The sequence below is a fragment of the Macrosteles quadrilineatus genome, unplaced genomic scaffold, assembly GCF_028750875.1.
Source record: "Macrosteles quadrilineatus isolate MER2022 unplaced genomic scaffold, UCM_ALF_1.0 Scaffold_3__2_contigs__length_128488019, whole genome shotgun sequence".
NCBI lineage: Eukaryota > Metazoa > Arthropoda > Insecta > Hemiptera > Cicadellidae > Macrosteles > Macrosteles quadrilineatus.
The window spans coordinates 119,846,467-119,871,622 of record NW_026542596.1 but is presented as its reverse complement, the minus strand read 5'-3'; the positions used below and the strand labels follow the sequence as shown (position 1 = coordinate 119,871,622).

Here is a 25,156-nt window from a genome sequence, read left to right as displayed (position 1 = left end):
TACCATTTGATGGTTTAGGGATGAGGGTGTGTTGCAAGCCCAATGGTTATCGTTCTGTAAAGTTCTTTGATGCGGGAGGGACAGGTTCAACTCCTAGCACATCCACTAAAGAGTTGTCAATGCTGAAGAGGACCTGGTCCTATAACAGGCCCAGTCCGGAGAGTTTTGGCTCCATGTATTTAAATATTTCGATATCAAGCTTTTTGCCTTAAAAAATCTTCCAGGTCTGGCTTCAATAATAAAACCAAAGATTGCAGATAAAACTAATAAGGGCATCTCGCCTACACTATACTCATTTTTAATTCTAGAGATGAAGTACACTTATCTTTATCACCATTTATATATTGTGATAAAAAAAACAGTTTTCAAATCATTAGAGCTTTATATGTGGTACTCAAATAGTAGAGCTCGAATTTTGGAACTCAAATTGTGTAGATTCTAATTGTAGAACTCAAGTTGTAGAGCTCAACTTGTAGAACTCGATTTTTTCTACAATAGTTAACTCCCATGGAGAGTAACAACACAATATAGTTGACTGTATATATATCATAAACAGTATTTCTCTTACCAGAGCTACATAGTTGGTGATATCACAGCTAAATACAGTTCAGTAATTGGATATATCACAGGGCTGCAGATTTCCACTAATACGACATGTGACACTCCATTGATTACTTTTTAACAAAATCAGACTGCAAGTGATCCAGTAGAATCTGATTTCTCTTGAAACAATATTAATTTATTAATTAGTTACCATTTGATTATTATTAGTTAACTATTAATATAACTTAATTATTAGTTTACTATAGTTATTTGTGCAACTAGTGAGAAAAGTGAGCAATTGACTCACTCGAGAGAAATCCTTACTAACGAGCCGTAGGCGAGTGAGGAATGGTTTCTCGAGTGAGGCAATTGTACTTTGAACTCGAGTTGCACATTATACTTTTCCTACAGTTACCATAAAACAAATAAATTGGTGAAGAAACATAACCTATTTTTACACAGAAGTGAACTTTTAATATAACATTTAATGTGAAGTGACAAATACAACAGTACAACAGCTGACCAGCTGATTTACAGCCAGTGCTGCCAACGTATTTTGCGCGCATACGACGTTGCCTGCATGTTACGCGCTCACTATTTCGTGCCTTCACGTTGCAAATCTGGAGTGAGACAAAGTAATTAGAGTGAGACAATGTTATCATTGTCTCACTGGTGAGCGAATTGGCCACTTTGCTTTCTCAAATCAGTGAGAGAACATGTATATTGTTAGGTAACTGTAGGAAAAAAGCTTTACTCAGTGTATATATTGATTTTAAAATGTTAAAACATGTTAAAATGCACACATTTTGCTTTGCTTCATTGACAAAGCCTAACAATATTTAAAGGTCCAATTTCAATACTTCAATATTATTGTCGGGACCACGTAAGTTTGCAGTTGGTGGCAGCCAATCACAAGACAAGGCTAGTGACGTAAGTTTGCAGTTGGTGGCAGCCAATTACAAGACAAGGCTAGGGCGACGTTGCTAAATCGCCCATTGACAACTCTAATTAAAATATAAAAGCAATATTTTCAAATGGCTGGTATTATTAGATTTAGCAACACCGCACCGTTCTCATTGGTTCATTCAAAACCATATGGTAAATAGGCTCCTCCCTCAACTGCAAACTTATGTGGTCCCACAATAGTTTTTTTATCCATGATTAAGAAATTGCTTGGTTGTGTTTTGGATTCCAGTAATTGTAAATTTATTTAAGTATAAAGGGTGCCTTATAAAAGTAACTTGCTCATATCATTTATTTGGTATTAGCAAATACTGTAGTAGACAACAGAAAGTTTTAAAGTACACCTATAAAAACAGTATCTAATCTGCCTGATTAGATTTACACTAAATGTCTACGTATAACATTTATTTCGTATTTAACAAGAATTAGTTTAACAAGTACTTAGGTTTGCTGCATCAGGGAGGGTAAAACTGTGTTTTTTTATGTTAATAGTTATCAAGAAATAATAGTAGTTTACGCAACGATTGCGTTAAGTGAGTCTTTACGACACGAGTAGAATATTTAAGGCACGAGCCTTGGCGAGTGCCTTAAAAACTTCTACGAGTGTCGTAAAGACTATTAACGCGAGTTGCGTACACTACTTTACCTACGACCGTTTTTTTAATTACTATCAATCTGGATTTAATTACTAACAATCACTACTGATAACTTTTTAGAGAGGTTATGTTTTCGTGTATTGTCATTGCCACTGAAAGTGATGCAACGACTTGTTGTATAATCAGCTGATTTCCTGTAATTACGTGTTTGTTAAACTTCGTTAAATATTACATTGCTAGCAGCATTCTTACCATAAATAATATTGTATCAGGTACAATTCGGCAAATATTTCATTTATTTTTGGACTTCCACCAACTTAATTAAGAATACGCGAGTATCAACATGAACAAGTCGGATCAACAATTAAATTGGTCAACTGATCAGCTGATCAGCTGTAAAGTGAAACTTTTCAATTCTAAGAACTGGACTGAAATGGCTACTTTAAAAAACGGTCGTAGGTAAAAACATTTTCCAAATTTGATCAAAATATGTTCATAAGTGAGCAAACTACAACAGTGTACTTGTTCTCCATAAGAATAACATAGGAATAGTAAATAGAAATTTTTAGGGAATTTTCTCCGTAACCATTAGGCGGATAATAACACTTCAATATACTAAGTTATTTGTTTTTTGAAGCTCTACAAAATGGTTTGGAAATAAATTGTTAAATTTTATGTTTTTTGGGTAAAAAATGGAAAAACCCTATTTTTACCCCATAAAACCCCCCATAAACCCCCGTTCCCATAGTCCGATCATCCTAGTTCGCGAACTCGTTCGAATAAATGTAGGTTTACACGTTTAAACCAAATTTCATCAAAATCTGATCATTTTTGCTTGAGTTATCGTGCTAACGAACATTCATATATATACCAAATAAATTCATATACTCGTATATATATATATTTAAACAGGAATGTGTGTTTATTATAATATTCACTCTCCTTGCAAACATTATATATATGAATTTGAACCGATGGTGTTTTTTGCCTCTAGGGACCTCAAAGCAAAAAAAAAAATCGGTCCCACATCCAGATCTTACCATGAGTACTACGGTAATAGCTTATTCCCTACTTATTATATGGGAAATTCGCTAAAAGGTGCCACCTGCAATTGTTGAATTATCCAAGATTTTCCACCATTAAACACAACGTTATAAAATCACAGGTATAATTCAACCAAGAACAGACTTTGAGATGAAATGACAGTAACCTTTTGTTCCACTACTGTAGCAACTGATATAGAGTTATATATTCCACAAACAGATGTAAAAGTAGTACACTTTCTTCAAAGGTAATTTCTTGTTTCATTCAAGCCTTTGAAATAAAATCTTCAAAGGACTTAGAAGACAGGTAGTTTATGGAGTCGCCTTGGAAATGAATATTTTAATTAGCTGCTTTAAAAGAAGTGAATTCAAGAAGATTAAAGAGAGAGCTAAGCTTGATGAAGTCTCTGACAAGGTAATAGTAATAGCATCTCTTATCTGAGTTAATAAGGAAGATGTTCTCATCATCTTTGGGGTTATTTGTTTTGGTTTTGGAAGTTGCAAAATTAAGATTACATTAAGTTTTTTATAGGAAAATACATTAAATGACATTTTTAAGGAATTATTTGTTTTTTAGTGTCATATAACAATCACACATTATTTATTTTATTAATTTACAGGCATTGTTTGTTTGAATTGTTTTAACGTTAATAAATGAATATAAAATGTGAATGACACGACAAGTTGATTAGGAACTACCTTGAATATAAATCGAGTACCAAATTGATCATGATATTATAATTGTATTGTACATGAACAGTCTAGAAAAAAACAATCATTAATTTAAGTATGAATATAAATATATTTTTTAATACTGTATCTATTTTTAACGAAGGAGAAAGTATAAAATACAATTTACTCTGCATAAAAATACCCAAGATATTCTATGATAAACATATTATTTTCCTTTTGTTGTGTACTCTGAGGATCATAAGATTGTTTTTATATAAGGAGGCTCAAGATGGGGTTTTGAGTTTTGCTAAGATGTAAACATACTTAAAGGTTGGTAGAGGAAAAATTTCACCACACTTAGAATAATAAACATTACTTTTGAACATTTGTTAAATAAGTTGAACATGTACAATGCTTCTAGGCAAAACTAACTCAAATATTATATAGTTGTCATCTAAGATGTAGATGAAAAGAAAACCATTGATTGTTATTATGTCTTCAGAGCTAACCAATGTTATAAACAATCATTAACACATGATTAATGGCTGTAAAAAGCAATTTCAGCAAAGCAAATACATCAAACCACAAATATATGTAATCAATTACATGATATTCCCAAAACAGAATGCAAAATGTCCTAGCCCAGCCCAACAAATGTACTCTGTGGTTCACTGTGGTCAGGTAATAAAAAAACAACAATATATGGCAACAGCTAAAAACAATTTTATAAAAACATATTTTACATATTTAAATAACTAAATTACACAAATATATCAACAACTTAACTTAACAATGTACAATGTTTACACAAGTGTCGGAGGTGTTATCATCAACCATCCTAGGAGTTTCATCGTGCGATGACCATCCGTTCGCTAGGCCTCCGTACTAGGGCGGAGCCTGGGAATGGCGGTGGCGGAGGCTGCATCATGGAGATGGAGTCTTTCCGCTGGTGACGTTGGAGGGTGAATTCCCCGCCATGTCCAGTACACCCCCCTCCTCCCACCCCTCCTGCACTGCCCCCACTGCTGTGGCTTTGATGCCTGTGGAGAGACTTTAGTGAATCTTCATAGCTGCCACTGAAACACAGCGAATCTTGGCTTAGTATTGGTCTAAAAACTTAGATCCCTCGTAATACTCATGGACAATCATGGGAATGATATTAGCCTGGAGGTTAGCATCTCCACCTTTGGTGTGAGTGACAGTGACGGGTTCGATTACCAATCTATCTACAAAAACTGAGGGATTTACACCACTTTACTTTGAAAGTAATAATGGTTCTTCATTATAAAATATCACTTGTGTGGACAATAACAAATAAAGATAAATAAAACTTAACACTTCTTTGAGTGTTTTTACTGAATTGCATTAGTAATGTGTGTTTATTATAATATTCACTCTCCTTGCAAACATTACCGGTATTCTCTTTGCTTATGGTATACATATTCTTGTCCTCCATATGGATGGTTTATAAGTACGGTAATCAATACAAATATAACGGTGAATATTCATGAACAGTGTTACTTATTTAGGATATTCCCTTTAAATTTACCCAACAATCCATAACTTGTTGAGTATACAGCATGCAATTATTTTTTGTAAATATTTGCCAAACAAGTCTTGAAGAATATCTTTTTTACAATTGAAAAAGTTGTGACGTTGAAGCCTAAATTATTCTCTATACAGTAAAATGATTTCTAATATATTTACTTAAATAGTTAAGCTAAGAATGAACTCGTACAATTCTGGAACATTCAGAACTAAAAATAACTAACAGTTGATTTATTTTTTCAAGTTTCTCCTTTTCCAAACACAAATTAAATTGTTGAGACATTGCAAATTTAAATAAATGATTCTAGGAATATTCCAAACAAGCTCCACAAGTCCAGTGGTGGTCCAGCAAAGATCACACCATGAGTATCGTCACTCACTTGCTACTGTTGGCAGATGAGTGCGAGGTTGAGTGTCCGCAGGCGCAACGTCCGCGTCTGCCAGGGTCTCCTATGCCTGAGTCACGTGCACTCGAATGTAGCGACGCCAGTGACAGCTCCAGCATCTGCTGAGTACCCATAACAATAATTAGTAGGTAATTTATCATGTAATTAAAATATTCACTAACAGAGTGATCTTTTTAATGTTTTTTGAACCCAGTGACAAGACCTGTATTATACAGTAATTTAGGCAAAATAGGTAAATGATCTTTTTAAGTTGAAAAAACTCTAAAACTATATGGGTAAAGTCTTGTAAAGTGCAGATTCTTACACTAAGGAGCAAATGGGTGCTATTTTGCAGCTGTGAACATTTTATTTTATTTGTGGGCCTGTGCATTACTGGAAAGCACCTTAAGTTTGGCTTGTATTACAAATTTTGATGGGTTCCAGCTTAATTTACACAGGTGTACCTTCAATATTTAGCTTGAAAGTAATGAGACTGATTTTTTGTAAACCACATGTCATAAGCTTCACAATCAAATACATCATTGCTAAAATGGGATATACCTCCCTCCTATCCTACCCGAGGAATGACCATAGGTTCAGACCACAGCCTTCATTCCCTATGAACCTTGTTGTGTAGAATGTGTCTGAAAAATGATCTGACTCTTGTGACATGTCAATATTTTTAGTGGCATTGAGCTGATTCAATGGAAAGATGTTGACCCCTATGACAGGGGAAAATGTCAAGGTAATTAAGAAATCAAAGGATTCAGCCCAACAATCTAAAAATCTGCTTGAGTATGGAGAAGACACACCTTCTCCATAAGACTAGACATCAAATAATAAATTTTAGAATGTTGTATGTGACAAATATTAAATGTCATTACTTTCTTTCTGCAAAGAGTTGGCACCCTATCTTAATTACTGACTTTTTAAACTGATTTGAGGTAACCATGCAATATAAAAAATGTCAACTACTTCCTTCACGAGTGACTGGCATTATAAACTAATTAATTCATACAAATTAAAAATATGAGTTGAGAATTTACCTTAGTGGAAGGTGAACGTGCAGGTGCGCGCCGGCGAGAGTGATGGCGCACACAAGACGGCGCATGACGGTGTCTCCCGTGGCGCATGTGGCGCGCACAGTCTGATCTCTGGGAGATATAACTGTCTGATGTATCCTCGACAAAGGCCCCAGAGTAGAAGAGGGAGCGAGGCTTACAGTCCAGACGTTGCTTTGACATAGAGAGGTCGATGCTGTTTATGGGGTAGCCGCCTCCCATCTTTTTACTTCTGCAGAAAATGTATTTTCAATTAAAATTTGTATGATGCAAAAATTGTTTCCTCTGTTTTGTACTGGTAAATTTCTAGTGTTCACACTATTTTGACACAATCCTGCCGTTTGGTATGGGTCCTACCTAAAGGAACCCAACAATCATGAGTGTTTGGTTGATTCCCAAAAATGTAGCGATATACACAAAATTAGTTTTTTAAATGGAAGTATAATAATTGGTTATTCCAGTTTAGTAAAGTAATCAAATCACAACCTATAGGGAACTAGGGAACAAATTATACTACGAAACTTTAATTGGAACAATGTGTGGTGAAATGAGTTTGTGTGAGTGTTAATTAAGATACCTGGGAAAAATATTAAAAGATATCAGATCTAATTTCAGAGGTTATTAGTTGCTTTGTTTACCGAGTTCCATCTCAAAACAAGCCTAGGTTTATTTCAATTATAAATCCAAACATAAGTTTTGTCACAGTGCACTTTTTTGACAATCTCCGCAATCCTTTTAACCTACAATGTACATAAATACCATAAGAAATCAAAATATTTTAACCAACCAACCTCTTCTTGCTGAGACACACGACACAGAACGCCGCAGTGAGGGCTCCTAAGAAGACGACACATCCGAGAACTATAGTCACCACCTCCAGCCCTGTGAGCAGAGGGGCCCGTGGGGGATGGGGGATGGCCCGGGGCGGAGAGTGGTAGACTGCCCCAGTTCCTGCAACCTCCAGCACATGCAGCGGCTCCAGACTACGCTTCACCTCATCCTGTCTTGAGCTTAGGACTCTGTAAACAACAAGACTCTGTGAATACAACAAAGTTGCAAATGCATATATTTTTTGTACAGATAAGTTTAATTATCTTACTAGTAAAAATATAATCTATATAAATAAAATTACAGTTTTGTATATATATAAATATGGAGAAGGACTGACCAAGGGACAAAGTACATTGTTATCTAGAACAAGTTTAACTCTATGAGGTGCAGACAAGCCAAATTTTCCTGGCTTTTGCAGCAAGTTTGTTTCTAAAATGTTGTAAGATTTTGTGATTTTTCAAATAAATAAAAAAAAATAAAATAAAATAAGAGTATTTGAATAATCTCAGATATAGAAGCCAAAATAGTTATTCACAGTTAGATGACATTCAAAACCTCAACTTACTCATTCAATGTCTCCATGTCTACAATAACATTCATGATAGGGTCCACAGCATACAGGTACATGTCCGTTCTGAAACAACAAAACCCATTTGTTTTATAACGGAAAAAAAAGACAAACTTACAGCTAAACCCCAACCAAGGAAATTGTTTGAGTGTTCTTTCTTATGAATAATTTCTTTTTGTGAATAAAAATTTTAAAACTAAGTTACAATTACTGTTTATTTAGCTGAATATAAAATATGGGTTGCCGTAACAAAATTGACAGTAAAAAGAATTTTCTAGTTAATTGAAGAAGATAATGAAAAATTAACAGTTATGAGTGTAAATAGTGTAATATATGGGCCAGAATGGTTTAAAGTACCTTACTTTGTTAGGTTATCCTTCACTAGAAGTACCTACACTACTATAGTTTCGGACCCCTAGAGTCCATCATCAGGTGTGACCAAAACATCTAGTAATCCGTTCAACGTTCTGAAGTTCGTTAGTTCCGTTGAAAACAATGAAAAAGAAGTTTTCGCATCAAATGGAGCAGGGTAATTTGAACCATTTTAGCACAAATGTAGTGTTACAGAACCTTTCACACCATATTTGAACATATTTAAACAGAACAACTACAGGATGTTGAAAGTCTGAGCAAAATCGTGTGAAATCTGAAGATATGTGTTTTGGTAGTCAATGAATGTTTAGAGATTCAGATATTACATTTAGTATAATGATGGAAGGTTAAATAAATGCCATCACTGTCATTCATACGGTATCAAGAAATATTTTTAAAGAAAGTATACACTATTTTTACCATTTTGTCATACTTACGCATCCGTATATTCCCCTGTGTCCTCTTTGTGCGGTTCTAGCATTCTCAATCTTACGTCCAGTCCAGTGATGTTAGATAGGACTCTGCATATAGAACAAATCAATCAATCAATTTTAGTGATAGTTTTACAACATAGAGTAAAAAAATTTTAAATTATTTAGTACCTGTTGCTGACCCACAAAACATTGGTAATTTTTTTAGAGTATTGAGTTCAAGTCTAACATTTATTGATTTGATTACTGAGTTCTAGCCAGTGGTAAAGTGGTGTAAGGTAGTGGTGCGGAAATGCATTGGAACCCACTCTGCTTTTTTCCAAAGAACCAGTATTGCCAACAGACCCATATTTCTCCACGACAAAATGATGACCTTTCCAGGACTGGAAAATTATGACCAAAGTCTTAGCAAAAAAAAAAAGTCTTAGCAGGCCCAAAATAATATTAGAGGTCATTAATCAAGCAGTAATTTATGCTACACCCTAAAATAAAAGTTAAAAAGGAAATAAAATAAATGATACTCTGTACATTTACATTGCATAATTTTTTTAATATAGGAGGCGTAATAGTATTACCATAAAAAGTAACTTTTTTGTAAATCATAGTGGATTGCAGTTTTAGATTTTTCAAACTACATACATACACTTCTCTCATTCAATAGATGTGATTACACAGGAAGTATGTTGCAATGACTAAATGTGTTAAATATTGTAAATAAGTTAGAAAACGCATTACAATTTTGTTAATTGAGTAATAATCTTACTTTGTTATGTTATCCACATGATCCTCTACATCAATTGGCTTAGCGTTCATAATCAATGCAAGTTTCTTCTGTTCATTCAATACATAAACCTGGAAAAAATTAATTCATTTAACTACAAAACATTGCAACATTTAAAAAAAATAGTAAGATAGTACTGTAGTGGTTTGTATATTATCCTATGCACATTTCACCAACTTGTGTGTCATCTTCATGGTGTCTTGTTATATTGTAGGACCATCGTTATCACTTTAGTCAATTTATTTATTTGATACACATTAAACTGTTGGTAACTGTACAACAACATAAGACGCCTTGAAGATGTCACACAAGCTGGCGAAATGTGCATAAGATAATATACAAACTACTGCATTAAAAAACAAAGGCAAAAAATTGACTACTTAAAAAGCCATCTTAATTTTAAATATCAGCAATTAAAGTTTGTTTTTTAATCTCACTCCATTTGAATTTAAACCCAATACAAACAATTCTGTATGATACAAATTGAAAGCATGATTGGTAACCGTACTAAGTTGCTAATAACGTCTGATAATCACGCTGAATAGCAGCCATAAAAGAGTTAGCAAACAGTTCAATTGGGGAGTAAAGTCAGCAAAACCGACTGCAACTGCTTTGTTTCTGTTTCATATCTGTTTGTGATTGTTCTTCATGGAGCCAACTTCAACAGCTTACCGCTTGCTAAGCTCTCCGCAAACAGTTCCAAACTTTATCTTGCTTTAAACTCTATTTAACTCGGTTATAGAAATGGGTATATTTCTATTTATGATGAAAATGTGAGAAGAAAGTTAGCTGTCTTAATGAAAAATTGTGACCATTTTTGAAAAGTGGAATTCATATTTTTTATATCAAAAAAATTGTTGAAATTCTTCATTTACTGTTTTCTCTTAATTTAATAGACTCTGAGTTACCAATGGGGGCACAGTTATGTTGTTCAACCTGTATAGGCATTACCATCACATACCTTGAAATTATGGGTGCCCACAGCAGGCAAAGGTAGCAACAAAAATTTAATTTAAAATTCAAAATGTTCTTAAACAATTTGTGTCGACAAATAAGTGTTTTTGAAAAGTTTTAAGGACGTTTAAAGCCTTTACACAGTAAACAATAATGTTTTAAAGTATTTTTTGCAGCTTGCTGTATTCAAATAAAGGCCCGTTTCTCATACCCCTAAAACAGGATACTGGTTTCCATATTATAAATAAAATTCCTGCATGCGTTCATGGTTGAAATTTATTCCATCTCATAGGTAGGGTTAATCTAAGCGTAAAAGAAAATATATTTAGCTATGATTTTGTCTCAGATTCACTTACAAAGACGTTAGCAATGGCTGATCGTCCATCGTGTGCTCCTGCCCGATCGGTAGCCTTGACGTCAAACCCGAAAACATGTCCAGCCTGGTGTGCGAAGCTAGCTACAGCTCTTACATGACCAGACACAGCATCTATGGTGAAGTAGTCTGCCTCTCCTCCAAGGATCTGGTAGCGAACCTCTGCGTTCAGCCCTTCGTCTGCGTCTGTTGCCTGAGGCGGAGGAAATAATTGTTCTTGAGTACTCTAATTCCTATACTCCATGTTAAGATAAATCTTGTGGAGATAACTAATCCTTGAGCGATATCTTTAAAAAATGAAGCGTTTGTTCACATGTTTTAAGATGAAGCCTGAAGTGTTTAGAAATGAAGTAGAATTGTGCCACCAACAGAGAGTTTTTGGGAAATACAAATACATAAACTATTGACCAAAACAAACCAAAAGGCACATCAACTATCATAGTGTAACATAATGTGTGAAAAAAACATATTTTACACACTATTGAACAAATCACACTAACAATTTAAATCAAACATAAAAACTGTAGTAAAGACAACACAATAATTGAAAGTACACAGCACTACATAGCTAGCCCTTTATCCATCTACGCTAATAAAATATCTTTTGTTATGTAAAAATCTATAAAACACAAACCTATCAACATAAATCACAAACTTTACATATTTATCTCTTAGGAGACCAACTTACAATTTTTCGGAAGTTGTTATTTGTTGTTAAAAAAAGATAAACTTCTGTTATATCTGCAGTTTAACACTAATACCGAAACCCTACCTAGGCCAAACCGAAAACCGTTAACCGAAACCCCTGGTCTGTGAGACCCCATTTGAAAAATAATGGACCCCGCTTAGATACACACAAACCGAAACCCTCGGCCTGTGAGACCCCGCTTTAAAATACACTAACGCTGGGCGTCTGAGACGGGCATGTTATGAACAGACATCCTGTCAAGGTCTGACAGGACCCCATGCACAAAGGGGGTTCAAGGCACCCATGCGAAATGAACAAACCAAACAGTATATCAGGTAGGGGAGGAAAAGGGGGAAAGGTATTAGGTATTGGGGGAATGGAATCTCCCAAGTAAACAGTGTTGCCATAATGCGTTTGTGAAAATTCCCGTGGGCTTGTCAGACCGGGGTTTCGGTATTAGTGTTAAATAAACGATAATCTCTATAACATAGCAGAAACTGTTCAATGTACTGTACCCCAGTCCTACGCAGCACGTCATAAACTATATAGAGTAGGTCTATAAAGGTTAAAAAAAATATAAAAGCCAAATGCATAATCAGTATAGATGTAATTTTAGACAAGGAAACGTAAACAAACAAGAAAAGGGTGAATTTGTTTACCTTGAAGTAAATAATAAAATATTGAGAGCCAGATTAATCTACTGTCTTTCAGTCTTTACACGTGTATCAAGAGATACGTCTCTTAACCTTGACTCTTATATCTAGTTATCTCTATATTATACTCTGGAGGACACAGCTGATTGACAATATCCCTTACAGACACAATTTATTTTATACCCTATCAAGATATCATTGATTGCCTTTCGTCACACATTGGGTATATGGAACACTGCTATTATTTTTCCATGGTTTGATGGTATTTGAAACCGCCAGTGTAAGCTAGTTAATGGGAAATATAAATGGAAAATGTTTGCTGCTGGTATATTTGATTATGTTAAAAGATTATAATTTAATTTAAATATTGGTGTACTATATCTTTGTGCAAATTACTACCAAGAACGCAATAGTGCGTAAGGAATAATGTCTGATTGTGTTTATACACATTTGTTAGTTGTGTTTAATAAATTAATTTAAACGTTAAAATTGTTTTTTGTTTTAAATTATCATAGTTTACAAGCATGTGATAATGAAAATCTAGAAATTGTATACCTCCTGACATAGTGAAATTTGTTTAAATAACAATCGTTGAAAGAGGTACAATTATTTGTTTGAATATTTGTGTACTTGATGGTTTTATTATCTTTTTCCCTGTAACTGTTTAAGTATTACTCCCTACATAAGAGTTGAATGAGTTGAATAATAAATGTGAAACACTGTTGAGATTTCTCTATGATTTCTAGTTCTATCCATTGGTATTTACAGTTGAACTTCAAATCATAAAATGTAACAAATTAATTGTAATCAAAGACTGCTAGATATATAAGCTTTTTGAGAATATAACATCCTTTGTATATTTACCTAGCAAGGATTGGGGGATAACTTTTAATGCTACACATATACATTAATATCCTATTGACTGTACCAGGATATAAATAAAGTCTGGTATAGAGAAAGCTGTAAGCTTTTGTTATTTTTCTAATCAAGGGCCAGGCTTGTTTTTCATTCTCCCATGCTTGTTATTATTAGCTTATTGTGCCCCTGCCTACATGAAAACACTTATCATCCAAAATTGTTAAATTGCTAAACTTTTGTGATATTTTCTTTTAAAAGATATTTTGAGATGGAAAATAACTCTTCAAAGCTGTTGGAATTTATCAAAATTAACATTGCTCTTGGCACACAAATCCAAGATGGCCGTTGGCTTCCATGGACTCCCATGGAGAAAAATTAAAAACTGAGATAGCCTCCAAGGACTCTTATGAATTTCTCTACAAGTTTACCGAAGGGCTTGCACGAATAGCCAACAGGCAATATGTTAAAGCTCTTTCCTCCTCCTCAAAGCATTTTCTGCAAAAGATGTCCTCAGCTAAAATTCCCATCTTATTAAAGTAATATACTCATTGGCCTGTGAGATACTTCTTAGCATGCATTGAGGGATAGTTTGTTTATTTTGTTTTACACAACAGATACCAGGACATACCTGAAGCCTTGCGATGGGGAAGCCGTAGGTGGCCGAGGTGGGAATGGCTGCCACAAGAGGTCGTCCGTTCAGGGGAAACTGGGGAGAGTTGTCATTGGCGTCCTTGATCCTCAATACCACCTTCACCTCGTTCGGAGCTGAAACCATTCCAAAACTGATGTTTACTTTTCATAAGTGACTCACAGCTTAATGCATAGCATTTGGAAACAATGGTAGAATGTTGAAAGTATCCAATGTCTACAGCTACCAAATATATGTTAATATTTTTATAACAATATCATAGGGTTGGATTTTTAACATTTTGATTTTGCTCCGACATTTAAAAATTAAAGATTTTTGCAGTTTTTGATAATCACAGTTTTTAAAGCATGTTACCCACCACTACAATGTTTTTTTTTCATTTCTGAAGTTGTTTAATATACTGATGGATATTGTCTAAAATCCATCTTACAGAAATGTATAAAAGTTGCAATACTTCTTTTACAAGAGTCTCCCATGTATATGACAACATCATTGTTAATGTTATAGCCTTAAATTTAAATTGTAAGCCACATTAAAGACAGTAGCATTATCTCAATCTTCATGTTCTACAACTGAATTGTATTAGGCTACGCTACAACTGATCAGGATCATCCACTTTTCCAAGGTGATATATGTCCAATACTTGAAATACTTTTTTCATGGATACAAAAGAGGGTAGCCTACTTACTTCTGTTTTCCTGCCGTTAACATATACCACAGTGTCTTAGGAAAGCCTGATTCAATTGTTTTCATAACAATTGTGTGGTTACAATGTAAAAAATGTACTACAGTAGACTCCCTCTCATCCGGACACCTTTTAACCGGACATCGGTTTAACCGGACTACAGTGGACGGAAATGACATCTCTTTAACCGGACAATTATTATCGGCACATTGGTTTAACCGGACTAGATCGGCAGGAAGTGGGCGGTACTGTAACGACTGTTCTCGTGGGAAAGATTTGAGACCAGTAATCACATGTCTAAATACAATGCTCTAATAAATTTAAGTAGAATATCACCGTAAACGGTCCATTTTAATGAGTTTTTGGGGACGTCGGCTTAACCGGAAAAACCGTTATCTGGACTGGCCTCGGTCCCGAGGAGTCCGGATAAGAGGGATTCTACTGTAATTCGATTCAACGCTTGCAAGACGAAGGGGCGTTTGATACGCCCCTTTGTCTTGCAAGTGACAAATTTCTATGATTTGGGTTTACTTTCATTTTGTAAAGATGATGAAAGCATTACCCAAGTCGGTGGATGAGGCAGGGAAGATCATGTGGGGAAAGCCTCTGGACTTCTTGACTGGGTTGACTTGAACTGTCACCTCCAGACGAGTGACTTTCTCTCTGTCTGCGTTGATCATCAGATACAACGATCCATTGAACCTGCCACAAATCTGTGTGTTAGCTGTACAGTTGTTAGTTTTGATTCTTTTAATATTAAAGGATATTGATATTGGTAGTATATAGTGTGTACTACAATCCTATTGAGGACTAGGAATTGATTTTTCTCTGTCCACTAATAAAATTGATGTCTAAGTTGTTTTGTACAGTCCGGATAATTGTGTTCTTTTACTTTATTTTAGACCAAAATATAGTTATCTTAATTGTGCTAAATACTACCAGGTCCATTATTTTTTCCCAACGATGAGTTCAAATTGCCACAAAGCCAAAAGTACAAAAAAGCTTTGATGCTGCCTTCGTTAATTCATTGCAGCACAAGTAACAGAGCAGTACCAACAGATTCAGTATCTGTATTTAAAAGCACAAAGTATACTCCAGGGCCAATTTACCGAATAGGCATGGTAGGCACGTGCCTATGGCGAGAGGCAATTATTTTTTTTAGGGGGCACCGAAAAATTGGAAAGTAAAAGAATAGTGGTTGTATTTGCATGCGATAGCGGTAGACTTCTGTCAATCCCTCCGGGCCGTGTAGACATCGTAATTGTTCCCCACGATCGCAAAATACTCACTCCCACTTGCAAATTCGAATCCTGTCGCAAAATTCTGACTGTTTCCCGTGGTTGAGTAAACATTATTATCGACTTTCATGATCACGGAAATATATTATAAACATATCCCGCCCCGCGGTCGTGAGGAGATTATTGCCGTCTGCCGCAAATGAGGCAAAATTATCTTTTTTCCCCGCGGTCGTGTGGACATTATCTTCATCTTGCACGATCACAGAAAAATTCTGATAATCCCTAGCGGCCGTGAAGACATCATTATATCATCTCTCATGGTCGTGTGAACACATTAATCGTCTCCCGCAACTGCGGCAAAATGGTAATCATCTCCCGTGGTCGTGTAGAGATCATCATCAGCTTCCGGGAATGAGGCAACATTCTGATCTTTTCTGATTGATTGATTGATTGCGCGTATCGCGGTAAAATTCTAATCATCATTCGCGACAATGTAGACATCACAATCGTCTCCCGTGGTCGTGAAGACATCGTAATTAATTGTCTCCCACGATTACGGCAAAATGTTAATCATATCCCGCAGTTGAGTGGAGGATCATCATCGTCTTCTACGATCGTGGCAAAATTCAGACTGTTTCCCGCAGTCGTTTGAACATTATCGTCTTCCGTGATTGCGGCCGTGTGTTGAATATTATCGTCTCCCTTGGTCACAGAAATGTCATTGTTGTCATGCACAATCGCGGTAAATTGAAATTTCCAGGTAGAAATACAAAATTCACGCATAATTCCGGGTTAAAAAATCTCAGGCATAGTTCTAGAATTTCTCGGTCTGTGGACACCCTGTATATATATATATATATATATATATGTATTGCAAAGGGGCGCTACTATTAGTAGTGCCCATGGCGCTGACAGGGTCAAAAACGGGCCAGGTATACTCTACTTCACCTTAATTCTAGTTTTACTGTGGGTATTTTTATATTTCTATTGAAGGAGCTACTGACTAAAACCTATACAATGTACATAAATAAACCAGATTTACAACTTGTACAAAAACATTTCTCATGATGTTATGTGATAAACAGTGTCCTAAAGCTTTTTTTAAACACTAAGCTTATGTTTCTATGGTGTGTTCATGGGAATATCACAAGCAAAACATGGAAATATAATTTTAATCTAATTAGTTTCCAAAATCACCTTTCCACATGGAACCACTCGCTGTCCGTCCCAGGGACGACACTGAAGGTGAAACCAGCGGCAGATCTTGTACGGAAGTCTTGGCTAACATTGAGTGTGAGCAGCTTCAGAGGTACAGGGGTGTTCTCTTCAACCTACAACAAAACATTGACTTCAATAACTGAACCTTACAACTGACACTTTCTTTACACCACAAAACATGACGTGAATTCAAAGTTAATGAGTATTATTTACACTAGAGTGGCATATCAAAACTAGAAATATGGACACAGCTCATTAAGTCCAGGTCTTGCCACAAAATAGCTCATATTCCTTATATGGGAAATTCACTTTAAGTTATCAAGTATCAAATTTGATATTTTCAAGTGTTTCCTTCTATAACCAATCAATTGTTTGACATCCATGAGTTTTTTTTTATAATGGACACATTGAAAAACAGTCAATCAGAATGGCGTGATCTCCAAAAACCAGAAACACTGTGTTTGATAAATTTTACTGATTTAACCTTTATCAGATGGCCTCAGAAAAATTAAGATATTTTCTGAACAATAAATAACCACAACAATCAATAATGAGTTTAGAATTGCAATCAAATGGCAACTGTGGAACCTTTTCTTTCCTATAAGCCATAGGGAAGAAATAAAATCTATTGCACACAATCGGTTACACTCAGAAACAGGAAACAAATGTAAGAATGCAGTTTTCAAGTTAAGTAATTAATATCATTCTTAAAGGATAAAAGATTTAGTCTACCAAGTTTGGAATCGTTGAGTAGTGAAAAAACACTACTTTGCAATGAATGATGATTTGACACTCTTCTGAAGAAGATTTCTCATAAATCAACACCACCTTTCAACGATTTTGGATCACTTGGTAGATAAAATAACATAAGCCAGTAACATTTTATCAGTGATTTGTAAGCTTACGTTAACAAAAATAATGACTGTTTACCTCAAGCTCATAGTATCTATGAGTGAATATCGGCCCAGGAATATCTTCATCCACTTCTTCTGGGACGTCAAGCACAGTCACCATGAGCAGAGCCGTAGAGCTGAGAGAAGGATGACCCAAATCTGACGCTACAATTGTCACATTGTGTACACTTTGTCTCTCAAAGTCTAGCGCTGTTGTAGTTGTGACAACTCCGTCTTTAGAGTCAACAGCAAATAGATGTTGCCTGTTGCTGACATGTTGAATGTGGTAGAGAAACATTCCGTTGCCATTAACTGGTGAATCAGAATCATTAGCAGAAACTCTAGCAACTCTGGTTCCCGGTGGGCTGTTTTCCGGGACAGAAGCTGTGTATAACGGTAACAAAATTATATCTGACGATTTCACCAAGACTGATGATGAGCCTGATAAGTCTACTGGTCTTGCTTTTACGAGTTTATTATAATTATGAAAAACTGGAGGGTTATCGTTTACGTCTAAAACTTTCACTTCCACATCAACAGTGCTGCGAAGTCTTCTATTAACTGGACCATTGTCTTGAGCCATTATTCGGAAATTATAACTAGTCTGGGTTTCATGGTCTAATTTTCCCACTACTGAAATAATTCCATCGAACGACATCATAAAAGGTAAGTTTGCAGTGCTATCTCTCTTTTTCAGAAGGGTATAAGTGACATTAGCATTTTCCCCAAAATCTGGATCCGACGCCATCACGTGTCCTAAAAGTTTTCTTGTGTATTCTCCCTCGACAATTTCAAAATAGTATCTAGATTTTTCAAAAACCGGTGGGTTGTTGTTCACATCTTTGATAAACACTCTTGCAATAACATAAGCTTCCAGACCACCAGCGTCGGTGGCCGTTATGTTCAGTCGGAACTCTGTTTGTGGTGGGAGTATACCTGATACTGTAACCTCGCATGTTGTAGGGTGTACGGTGAAGTGATGGGTCGTGTAGGGAGCCACTACAGATATCTCAGGTATATACGTCTCGCTCACCAGCTTATAAACTACCGTACTGTTCTCACCGCTGTCTTTGTCTATAGCTAGGAGCCGAAGGACAGGGAATCCCACAGTTAATGTCTCGGGGATAGAGACTACTGGAAGTATTTCCTTCTCCTTGAGACTCCTGCTGCCTTCCACGACTGTTTTGTTCCCCACAACCACCAGGACGGCACTGGTCACTGGTTCTGGGATTTCTACGTTTTCGCTAGGATGAACCCACATTTGGACAAACTGGGGTGGGTTGTCGTTCACGTCGTCTACTTGGATTGTCAGCACCACTTCTGATGTTAGGTTTCCTGAAAAAAATAGAAAAAACTGTAAGTTGAACTTTAACTAAACTAACTTGTATCTTTTTAGAAACATCCAATTTCAAAAATCTTTACTCTCGACCATAGGCGTCCCGTGACCAACATTTTTGGGGGGCACACACAACATCAGCACTTCATAGTCTTAAAATAGGTTAAAATTGTATTTTTATTAAAGACATTCCAAACCCCTCCCCTCCACAAAGATGATTGCTGCTCATTTGCAGAAAATTGTAAAAACCCTGGTCTTATTACGTCCTACCTAGGATTCCTAGCTAAGGATTGGCAATCTTTATACAGGAGCACATCTACGGTTTAATTTTTTTTGAAAAATGTGATAATCCTCAAAAGTAAACAAATTACCTTTGTCAGTTGCCACAACTCTGAGAACATATTTTTCCTTGATTTCTCTATCCAATTTCCCCACAAGTTTCACATAACCGGAAGATTCCAGGAAGAACAATCGGCTGTCCTCTCCATGGAGAGATAGGTGGAACTTAGCGTTACCGCCAATGTCACTGTCGACTGCCATGATTGGTCCATCCATAGCTACTCGACACCCGGGCAAACAGTCCTCTCTTATGTGACCCGAGTAGAACTGTTTGGCAAACTTTGGTGCATTGTCATTCTCATCCTCCACAGTTACATGGATCTGTGAAATAGGAAGAGTAAAATCTGTTAGTAAGAAAATCTGTTAAGTATAAAGTCCTTTTTACGGCTTATTACAGTCCCTTATGTAAACATATCTTGTATAAAACATTTTGAAAAGTATGTATGTAGCAATGTATCAGAGTTGTCAGAGTGGTTTCCTTCAAATCTGAAGTAAGCCTATTATGGTAAATGATTGGTCCCCAAGGATCAAAGAAGGATCAATTCTAAATACAGATTTTTCATTTAAAAGTGTCATTTCCCTGAAATGATGCACCATTGACGCTTCGCCACGGGGCAACAACTGTCCGGTTTAGTGGCAGTGGACGGCTGCAAGACAACACAGTTTTCTGCCGTACCGTAACTGTTTAGTGTGTAAGATGTCATGCTTTTCCTTGCACTACTAAAATAATTTACCCGTAAATGGTTTTTTACCAGGAAAACCGTATATTATGAAAGGATCATAAGTCATAATTATTTACTAATAGCTCAATGATGTAGGACATCTGAGTCCTATTTCAAACCACTAAAACTAAGACTTTACTTTTTTTAACTAAGACCACTAAGATTTTGACTTTTCTTGAGATCGAACTGGCAACCTTCTGATTAGTGGTGTAGTGGGGAGGGAACGTGAGTGAACCGCTCCCTCTCTGCCTTTTCCAAGAATCCTTTATGTTGGTCAGTTTTAGCATAATGGTGAGCGTTCCCCCTTCAAAATCTACTACAGTACTAAAGCCATCCACTTAGCTACCCAACTATTAGTATATAGTTTATCCATTTAAGCCAATACATATTATGTAAAAAGAATTCTAAAATTATCATAGTTGTCAAACAATTGTTATTTTTTGGAAAAAGCAAGAAATTTTCAAACTATATCTTACATGTAAATCAGACCGATGGTTTACATGTAACATGTTATGGGCCTGAGTGGTATTTTTGTTTCCCTCCCCACTATCTTACAAGGGAATTATTCTCTTCCTTGCGCCCCGAACAACAATTCAAAAACCTCTTGCCTTCCTGGTCATGGTATGATTCACTAAAGAGGCTCTGATTTAACCACAAAGAATTGAACCGCTTTTCCAAAAAGCGTTTGAGTACCTACAATTCCTCCTCCTTCAAAAATTGCCACAGTCGTAGAAAGTAAAAAGAGAGTTGTAGATCAAAGTTCAAGTAACATTTTCTCACCTGATAGAATCCTCTGTGAGCAATGACCCCTCTACCGCTCTCTGCTATCACACTCAGCTGATAAGAGTCCTTGTGCTCTCGATCCAGACTCTTTTGGGTGTAAACCGTTCCGTCCTGAGAGATGGCGAACTGCTCTGTCACCTCCGGCTCACTCACGATCATAAACTTCACTCCCTTCCAGGGACTCGGGTCTGTGGTGTTCCGGACAGGAAGCAGCTGACCTACCAAAGCTCCGGACAAGTTCTCTCGGACTTTGAACTTCATCACAATCGGTTCATTGGTGCTACTGTAACAGAAATTAAACTTGTGGGTAAGTTGTTTCTATTTGGCACCTAGATGTGCATGTTCACCATGCATCTGGTAAAACACATTTGCACATATATCTACAAGTAATGTTTTTTAAATTGGCTTTTTCCTGTAATTCTCAGACCCAAGCCATGGACAATACGTTTTTTTCAAATAAGGAAAAACATTTTAAAATCATACAATCAGGATGTATCTTTTCATATTGGATTTGTATTATGCTGTTTGCAGGTGGGCAATATTGTATCATAGTTTTTTAGAGTAACCTCTTCTAAAGCTAATGTTTGATTACTGTAAACCGCATATGAAGGCATATTCTAGCGGTCCTAGTTTTACCTCTCTACTCTCATACCTTCCTCTCACACCAAAGATATATTATGTACTAATTTACTGAAAGAGTGGAAAAACTAAAAACAAGATGAACCAAATGAAAGACTATGGTTTGACCTAGAATTTCCTGTATTGTATGTGTGTTCTCTCAATCACTACCTATAAATTTCTTCCCGTTAGTCAAGATATTTTGCATTGGATATAAAGCTTGTTATATAGACAACAGAACAGATATAGTGTACATAGTAAGATATTGTTTACGGCTTTAAAAAATTTCAAATCTTAGCTTCAAATAATAAAGCTCTGGATAAGGTGCTGCATAAATCGAAATAGTATTCAGCACTAATACAAAATGTATTTATAGCTAGCGAAACATCTATGATTCAGAGATCGACATGGGTTTCACTAGCCATGTAACTAAAAAGCTTTTAGGAGACTCTAGCATTAGAGTAAAAGTTAAAAACTTTATTTTATACAACTTAATTTAAAGTGTACCATAGTTAAACTTTTATGTGAAAAATATTTATTTTTTTTATTTTATAGATTTAACTAAGAGTTATCAGATTCTTCATTACATCTCAAACAATTCTTGGTGAGTCAAACAGTTCACTAGACTATAATTGACATGCATTAGTTGTTATCAGATTATACATTACTTAACACTTTAATGTACATTTTTAAAACTTCTGTTGTACTGTCCTCCTTCGTCTTTACTATTGTGCTTCAGCAATCATTGAGTGAACGAGAATTCGGACTAGAAGACTTCACAGATATACGGTCAACAAATACTTTTGTAGACAAAACCGATATGATCAAAGTAATATTTAATAAACCATCCACGCTTATAACAGCACCAAGACATTTTGGGAAATCAGTTAATTTTGACATGATAAGTCTATTTTTGAGAAATGACCAAAACAAGACTGAAATAGAAGAAATATTCAAAGACACAAATATTCGGTCGGACAAAGAGTTTGTTGAAAATCACATGACAAATCATCCAGTTTTGTATTGCAATTTTGACACCGGTTTAGAAGTGACGTGCGAAGAGTCGCTGAAGTCTTACTACAGACAAATATTGTTTGGTATCTACATTGAACACGAGTATTTGAAAGACAGTCCAGTTTTGAATGAGGAAGAAAGAAAAACTTTTACAAACTACATTCATGAGAATGACGAGTTGGAGAGACCAGATATTGTTACTGGATTACAATTTGTGATTAATGCTTTATTCTTACATCACAACAAGAAAGTTATAGTTTTGATAGACGAGTACGATGCGAATATTGTGAACGATATGTTTAGTATGGAAAATTCAGATCATCCTGATAGCTCTCATTTTACTAGGGAAATAATGAATTTCCAGATGGATTTATTTAGCAATACACTTAAAAACGTGCATCAAATAAAACAAGTGCTAATAACTGGTACGTTGCCAGTACAGTTTCTGAATGCTTCAAGTCCAATAACATTTCAATCTGTGACATTCATGATGGATGATGATCTTTCACAGTTTTACGGGTTCACCAAGCAAGAAGTGAAATTTTTAATTACAAAATTTAAACTTCCACAAAATGAAAGTGACAATTTAAACTTGTGGTACGATGGATATTCAAGTCCAAAAACTGATGTTCGTATGTTCAACCCTTTGGCAATAACAAAGTTTTTGGAACTTAAACTGCCTTTTGGATATTGGATTCAAACATTTCCAATCAGAGGAATAATGCTGCCATTGATGGAAAATACTATTATACAAGAGAGAATAGTTCAACTTGTAAATTCAGAACCAGTGAGTATAAAGTTTAAAGGTATTTTTATGATCGACCAACTAACAGATTTAAAAAGAATCATAAACAAGCAATGGAAACACATTACAGATGTTGATATTTTCTTCCAGTTTCTTCTACATGTTGGCTATTTGACTTATGATAGATCACACAAGAGACCCCTAAAGCATACTGTTGCTGTTAGAATACCCAATAGAGAGATTCGTGATGAATTTTCCTCCATTATTAAAGGATATTTCTCCCATCGAATTGAAGGTGATTGAGAGTCAAAACTAATCCCAACCTAACATTTGCTGTTGAATTAAATACATTGGCAAGTACTAATTTGAGCGGTGGGTCATTTGAAGTTGATGGATCAAAGGGGATGGATTCAAAGATTCTTCAAAGACATCTTTCTATCAACAGGAGTTATGTTGTTGTGCTATCGAATTTATACAAATCATGAAGAAATGTATATTTTAAAAAGAAATCTTTTCACCTCTTGTCTAGATTTTTCTAGTCTGCTTTGGTAAAATGTGGATGTGTTTTAAGAGAACAGTACAATTAAAATAAACATTACACTTGTATAATATAAAGAGGTTGTTCTTACTGTCTACATCTCCCATTCCATGTGGTCAACATTGAAGTGAAAGTCTTTTTCAAGAAATAAAATCGTAATCAATAACCTACAACATTAGGTAATGAGGAAATAAGTAAGTGGTTGCACATGGTGAATATTTGAAAATCGTTCAGTATATTTCTAATAAAATCAAAAAAGATTCTTTAGTAGATCATCCAAGCACAACATGAATTTTCAAAATAGTGCATTATGCAGTTCTTCTTTTTATCGATAACAAAGTAAATAATAATTGTACCTAGAGTGAATGGCTCAGCTAATTAAGCCTGGATTAGATTATTAACGCAAAATTGTGTAATTCAAAGTGATAATATATTTAAGATATTAGGTGCCAGTTATTTGTCTTTTAATAATCTAAAATATTAGGCTGAGTTTTGTTTGTAATGTCCAAATATTCAAATACGAACATGACAATTTCTCTCCTCACTTCATAATTTGGTACTCTTAACACATCCTTGCCTAAAACTTCACTGCAATTTTTACTACTGAAAGTTAAATATCCCATTTGTAGCATAAGATGAAAAAAGAGATCAGTATCCGTATGCTTGTCCCACCAATTTTCAGACGTCTTCTTCAAAACTATCAAATCTTGGATCGAAAACTTGTCTTTGAACTTCACTATGATGATAGTGTTATTAGCTATTTTAACAAAGTTTCCTAAGATTTCTTGATTATCCAGCAAAGGCAAAATGCCTAACATCCTGAACGGTTTAGTGTTAGTCCAAAAGCCGTTTCCAGATCTTAGCATCAGAAACTCCGACACGGACAACGGATTGAATATTTCAAGCTCACCAAACTTTGACGAGTACGCCTCGAACCACTCTGTTAGTTCACATCTATCATCACGATTCAGACGAAACTTGAAAATAAGTTTTACTAAATCCGCTTTGGTAAAACCGAAATACTGACTGAATCGAGCATCACGTAAAAACGCTATGT

The 25,156-nt window shown here is 35.5% G+C and overlaps 1 protein-coding gene across 1 annotated transcript in view; it reads right to left on the bottom strand.

Annotated features, from left to right (window-relative positions):
- Window positions 1-4,664: 4,664 nt before the first annotated feature.
- LOC128989501 (cadherin-89D-like) overlaps window positions 4,665-25,156 on the bottom strand; it is a 49,584-nt gene continuing 29,092 nt past the window's right edge. The window contains exons 13-26 of the mRNA XM_054411396.1: window positions 21,182-21,467; window positions 19,712-20,000; window positions 18,042-19,339; window positions 17,091-17,224; window positions 15,218-15,357; window positions 13,950-14,086; window positions 11,106-11,315; window positions 9,778-9,866; window positions 9,021-9,104; window positions 8,209-8,277; window positions 7,604-7,831; window positions 6,798-7,044; window positions 5,746-5,870; window positions 4,665-4,893 (exon numbers count right to left, since the gene is read on the bottom strand). Of these exons, the coding sequence (XP_054267371.1) occupies window positions 4,665-4,893; window positions 5,746-5,870; window positions 6,798-7,044; window positions 7,604-7,831; window positions 8,209-8,277; window positions 9,021-9,104; window positions 9,778-9,866; window positions 11,106-11,315; window positions 13,950-14,086; window positions 15,218-15,357; window positions 17,091-17,224; window positions 18,042-19,339; window positions 19,712-20,000; window positions 21,182-21,467 (3,565 nt within the window). The remainder of the gene's footprint in view (window positions 4,894-5,745; window positions 5,871-6,797; window positions 7,045-7,603; window positions 7,832-8,208; window positions 8,278-9,020; window positions 9,105-9,777; window positions 9,867-11,105; window positions 11,316-13,949; window positions 14,087-15,217; window positions 15,358-17,090; window positions 17,225-18,041; window positions 19,340-19,711; window positions 20,001-21,181; window positions 21,468-25,156) is intronic.